General features: G+C 35.2%; 1 protein-coding gene across 1 annotated transcript in view; it reads left to right on the top strand.

The window, feature by feature from the left end:
- GLRB (glycine receptor, beta) overlaps nt 1–6,213 on the top strand; it is a 154,880-nt gene that overhangs the window by 120,622 nt on the left and 28,045 nt on the right. Inside the window, exon 7 of the mRNA XM_006884447.1 lies at nt 5,414–5,566. Coding sequence (XP_006884509.1) covers nt 5,414–5,566 — 153 coding nt within the window. The remainder of the gene's footprint in view (nt 1–5,413; nt 5,567–6,213) is intronic.

Below are 6,213 nucleotides of genomic sequence, written 5' to 3'. Positions count from 1 at the left end.
AAGGATTCTGGGGCTTCGTCTGACATACTGTGGACATGTTGCCAGGAGGGACGGGTCCTTGGAGAGGGACATCATGCTTGGGAGGGTGGAGGGACGGTGCAGGAGGGGAAGACCCTCTATGAGATGGATTGACTCAGTGACTGGGTTAATTGGGATGGGTGTGTCAGAGGCAGTGCGTTTGGCGCAGGATAGAGCAGGGTTTAGGGCTGTTGCGCATAGGGTCACTATGAGTCGCAAACGACTCGAAGGCATATAACAACAGCAACAACAACATCATCTTTAGTCATTGTCCTACTCTCTGGTGCATAGTAAGTATTTGCAAATACCATGTGCTAAATGATGCAGACTTTAGTCTCTAGACTCACACCATTTCACTTCCGTACCTCATTCAAGTTTTGTAAGGTAAATTATTTTTATTATACTTATCTAATGAAGAGAAATCACAAACACTTCCCCACCAGTATGCAACTATGCCAAACTAAAGGCTCACTCACAGGTAGGACCAGACAAAATTTTAAGAACAAAGGCCCACCCACAAGATTCTGTTTGCTTACACAAGAAGCTTTCCTCCCAAGCTGACTGTGAGGTCAGATAAAGTTAATCAGTTTACACTTGATTGCTAACATAATTAGAAATGCCCAAACAGTTTCAATTAACAGATGCAGCCTTGGATGTACTTACCAGTCTATGCCAGGAAATCTGTAGGATGGCTGTCTGGGTAACAGATTGGAAGAGGTCCATATTTGTTCCAATTTCCAAGAAAGGTGATTCAACTGAATGTGGAAATTATTGAATATCATTGATATCACATGCAAGCAAAATAATGTTGAAGATAATAAAAAACAACAACAACAACACACCAAACGGCTGGAACAGTACTTAGATAATGGACTGCCAGTAATTCAAGCAGAATTTAGATGAGGCCATGGCACTAGGGATATCATTGCTAATGTTAGATGGATCCTAGCCAAAAGTAAGGAATTCCAGAAGAATGTCTATTTTGCTTTATTAACTATGAACAAGCATTTAACTGTGTGGATCATAACAAGTTGTGACTGACATTGAGAAGAATGGGAATCCCAGAGCACTTGATTGTGTTCCTGAGGAACATGTACTTGGACCAGGAGGTTGTTGTGTGAACGGAGCAGGGGAGCACTGCATGGTTTGGAATTGGGAAGGGAGTGTGTCAGGATTGTATTTTCTCTCCATACCTGTTCAGTCTGTATGCTGAGCAAATTATCCGAGAAGCTGGAATCAGTGAAGTGGAGTGTGGCATCAGGATTGGAGGGAAACTCATTAATAATTCGCATTATGCAGATGACACAACCTTACTTGCTGAAAGTGGGGAGGACTGAAACACTCGTTGCAGAAGATCAAGGACTGCAGCCTTTAGTATGGATTGGGTCTCAATATCAAGAAAACAAGGATTCTTACCACTGAACCAATAGGCAGTGTCATGATAGATGGAGAGATTGAAACTGTCAAAAACATCATCTTTCTTGTATCCACAGTTAACACCCTTGGTACCAGCAGTCAGGAAAGAAGATGTATTGCACTGGGAAAATCCCCAGTTAGGGACCTTTCCAAATGATTGCAGGATAGTGATGTCCTTTTGAGGACTCAAGTGTGTCTGGTTCAGGCCGTAGTCTTTCAGATTACTATCTGTGCATCTGTGACTTGGGCAATGAATAAGGATGACAAAAAAAAAATCAATGCCTTTGACCTGTGGTGTTGGAAAAGAGCATTCACTGAACATCTCATGGATGGCCAAGAGGATAAACATCTATGTCTTGAAGAAGGTGGAACCAGAGCGCTCTTTGGAAGCAATAATGACAAGGCTTCACCTCACATATTATGGGAATGTTGCTAGGAGGTGCTATTCTTTGGAGAGGGACATGATTTGGGGAAAGGTGGAGGATCGGCGAAGAAGAGGAAGACCCTCAACCAGGTGGATTGATATGGTGACTACTTCAATGGGCTCTTGTGTGTCAGAAAGTGTGAGGTTGGCGCATGACAGAACAGGGTTCTGATCTTTTTTTGCTAAGGTCACTATGAGTTGTCCTTGACTCAACTGCACCTAACAACAGTGAAGCAAAAGAATTCCATGACTCATCCAAGGCCTATGTTATAGCACTGAAACAGTGAGCCAAATCCCATAGATATTGTTATTCTACCTGTGGCATCTTGTTGTCTGAAAATAGCCACCTACAGATTATGTGATTAATATTTAAAATTAAATAATCTCTAATTTGATTTTAGAAAATTTATATGTAACTCAGAATTTTAGACTTCATCTATAGTAAAAAATAATTTTTAAAATTACTAAAATAAATGCAGTGTTACTTCAAATTTAAATTAATATAAAGCATAAAATTGTATATCACTGAAAATCATGAACGATACTTTTTCCCCCCTTCATTTTTAAGTCTGTGTTTTAAAAGTCTTTGTTTAGAGAATCAACACTGAGTGAAAACCAGACCACTGCCTTATCTGGAGCTATATTTTAGATTAAGTAATATGATTTACTTCAGGTTCAATAACCAAAGAAGGAGTATTATCCTAGAAAGTATCAAGGAGTAACTCAAGAATTATAGCACAAAAAAAATTTCTAGTACAGAAAGTTTTTCAGATATAGAAAATCATTTGTATCTCATTAGCTAAAGAAAATAACAAAAATCTCTTTGAACATAGTGTTTATTGTGAAGTTACTATGCTTCAAGAACATGATTAGCATTTATAAGAAGTATCATATGACAGAATTATTTTAACTTTCAGGTAATATTTAGATCACTAACTTGTTTGACTTTTGAAATATATAGAATGCCTAAAATAGCAAAATAGTGGAGATGGTATTTAGTACAATGTATAAAATGGTGAGCAGTATTTTCTTTAATTGTATGGAAATAATGATTCTGGTGAACTTCATGAAAACTTATGCTTTTCTATGATTGTGAAAATTAGGAGACTAAAGAATGTATAGGAAAACAAGTCTACAAAAATACTTAAACTTCAAACTCGAGTTACTAATAATGAAATAAAACCTCACAGGAAATAGAAAGTAAATTGAATTTGCCCAATGAACATTCATATCAATTAGCTGCCCACCTGTCTCTCATAAATGTAACAGTACTATGGAAAGATCAAAAAAGATCAAGAAATGTTTCTCATAAAAGTTTATAGAGCAAATCACTATAATATTCAAGCTTGTATTTTACTGCTAAATGCATCCAAGTCTCTCAAAGCTCCCCTAATGGGTGCCTTAATGAAAGAGAAATGTTTCAAACATTCCCTGAACATAAAACCAGTTATTTAGGTTGTCTTTTACACATCATGAGGTGAATTATAAAATCTTCTCTAATGTGAGCAAGTTTATTGTAATAATTGTTATGTTTATCTCAGCTGGGGTGACCTAAAAATGCATCATTTGTTTCGAACCACAAATACAGTGTTATACTTTTGGTATACACTGTATGCATTTTATAATATCAAATTAACTTGAGTAAGTGATGCTATTAGTAACCAAACTTACCTCAGAACAACTTGTAGGAAATACCTTAAGCTTTCGTAACTCTACAGTCAGTGGGGTTTAAAACCCTGTATTATTTAAATATTGCACATATTTGTTATTCTTAAACATGTTCTTGTTTGTCTAGGCATCAAGTTAAAGGTGATTATCAGCAATGGGGAAGGGGAGAAGAAGATATGTTTTTTTTTAAAGTGTTTAATGTCTTAAATTTTTTTAAATGACTTAAATTAATTCTTTGATTTTGGTAAAATTTAAAGGGAAATTACAAGCTCCTTCAATTTCTTGGTTTTAAGACAGGAAACTTGATTTAGAATTTATTTTTCTTCAAATGTTTTTGTTGTTACGTATTAGCCCTAGTATGAGGAGTATAGTTTATTGGGTATTACACTGCTAACTGAAAGATCAGCAGTTTGAATCTAGTAGGCAATCTACTCCCATAAATATTTACAGCATTGTGACCATGCAAGACGGTCATTATGAGTTGAAATTGACTCAAGAGAAATAAGTTTTTAGTCCTATTGTATTTCGAATCATTTAGAGATAGCTGTGAGTATAGTTCATGTGAAAAAAAGAATTTCTATCCTATTTCATAAAATAATACACAGTCTTTTATTTATTGAGCATTTATTAAAGCCATTGTATATAAGTCCTTCTCTAAGTATCATTTATGAATAAATTTTAGGATTTTTCTGATGTTGAAAGTCTGTACATATATGCTCACCAAAAGGAACAATCAGTAAATATTACTTTTAGTCTTTAAGACAGTAAGAAAGTAATCGTTCCTTTTTCTCCACAACTACTGTATTTTTATATTCTTCATTCATCTATTCATTTGTTTCAACATCTTTTAATATGTATGTAAAGTTTAATATAAAGGAGGTATTTTAACTTTCTAGTATTTATGAGTCTTTTTATCTTTGTTAAATGTTAAATAACATTCTTACCTAAATTGAGTGTTTTAAACTGCATTTTAAATTGATAACTTAAAGAACCAACACACTAATCTCAAACATCTGGAAATGGCCTTTGTATCTGAGTGCTATGTGAATATTTGTGTCACTTATTTTATATCCCAAGTTAGCAAAGGCTATTGTGAGACCCTCAATAATTTGTGATTAATTGTCAAACTCATTTCTTTCTATGAGGACAAGTTGCTGGCAGCCCTAGAAATATGTTGTAAAGCAATTTCTGCATTTGTCTGAGCTTGTGAAAATGAAAATCATTCCCCCATTAACGTATTTTTAAGGGACTGATGTGGGGGCAAGAAGAGAATTAAAGAATGTCAGATGTTTGCACTCTAAGATCTTTCACTTAATTAGAACATATTTAATTTTAACCATGAATGCTGCTTTCTCCCGGTGCTTTCCTTTTTTTTTAAAAAAAAATATATATACATGCCTTTTATAGACCACCATCCTTTCTAGACAACAAGTAGTACTTGTGGCTGAAGGATTATGCCAAAAATGCATGGTCCCCGTTTGTCTCGGGCTCGTTCCACTTTGATTTACTGCTCCTTCTATTACTCCTCTAGCTTGTTTCTCCAGGGAGAACCCATGGGTAAGGAAAAGTTTGTTGCAAAATCTCTGAACAAAGACATAAAATTGACCAAATGGAGCAACATGTGGTATCTATTCCTCAAAGTCATAATGAAGCTGCGAAAGGTTAGAGTCGCAGAATCCATACTGTCACCCTTTAGGTCACATGAATTATAAATATTTAAGGGAAAACATTTTTTCCCTGTGTTCTTTCTTCTTTCCCCCACACCCCCGAATATATTTTCTAAAATTGCCTGAAAGAGGAATGATTTAAAATGTGCAAGTACATCACTGATTTTGAAAATGTTTGTGTGTGATGATCTCATACCGTTAACCTGTTTGTTGTTCACAGGCTATTACACATGTGTGGAGGTCATCTTCACCCTGCGGAGACAGGTTGGATTTTACATGATGGGTGTCTATGCCCCCACCCTGCTGATTGTGGTCCTCTCCTGGCTGTCTTTCTGGATCAACCCGGATGCCAGTGCTGCCAGAGTGCCCCTAGGTAAAGTACTGCGTGTTTCTGTCAAGTATCTATCTGTAAGATGTTTGACTATGTAATCAGCTGTAGTACAGGACTGATACCATAAACAAGTCAGAACTAACACTTCAAAATAATCTCTAGTTTGAAACAATAAATTTTGAAGCTGTGGGCAACTTATTTTTTCTCCTTTTAAGGCTTTCTTCAAAACTTGGTATTCAAACGATATAATTGCTGTAATTTCCTTATAATTAAGATACATTTTCTTTTTGGATCATTAGAGTATTTTAAGTCTTCATACCTAATTTATTTTACTTTTTCTAAGTTGGTTCTGGCACAAAAGCAGTAAGTATGTGAGTGTTACCATGACATAATTATTGATAAAGGCTTTTCACAGATAATTAAATTTAAAACAGATAACAAAATTAAATTAAAATTTAAAATTTGTAGTAGGACAGAAGTTAAAAGACAAATTGTAATTTTCATGAAAATCTTTCTAAATAATAAATGACACCCTATATTTGTAATCAGGGAAGAGGCAGTATAATTTCTGTCTCATAAAAATTACCTTAATTAATATTTTTAAACATATGTTATGCTGTGCTATCTTCTTAGGGGTGGCCAGAATACATTCATCGCCCCAGCCCCATTTAATGACCATGTTCTCTAAT

This window comes from Elephantulus edwardii, unplaced genomic scaffold (assembly GCF_000299155.1).
Source record: "Elephantulus edwardii isolate Elephantulus edwardi_28Jun2011 unplaced genomic scaffold, EleEdw1.0 scaffold00034, whole genome shotgun sequence".
Classification (NCBI taxonomy): Eukaryota; Metazoa; Chordata; class Mammalia; order Macroscelidea; family Macroscelididae; genus Elephantulus; species Elephantulus edwardii.
The sequence above is the reverse complement of the archived record's forward strand: the minus strand, read 5'-3'. Positions and strand labels throughout refer to the sequence as shown.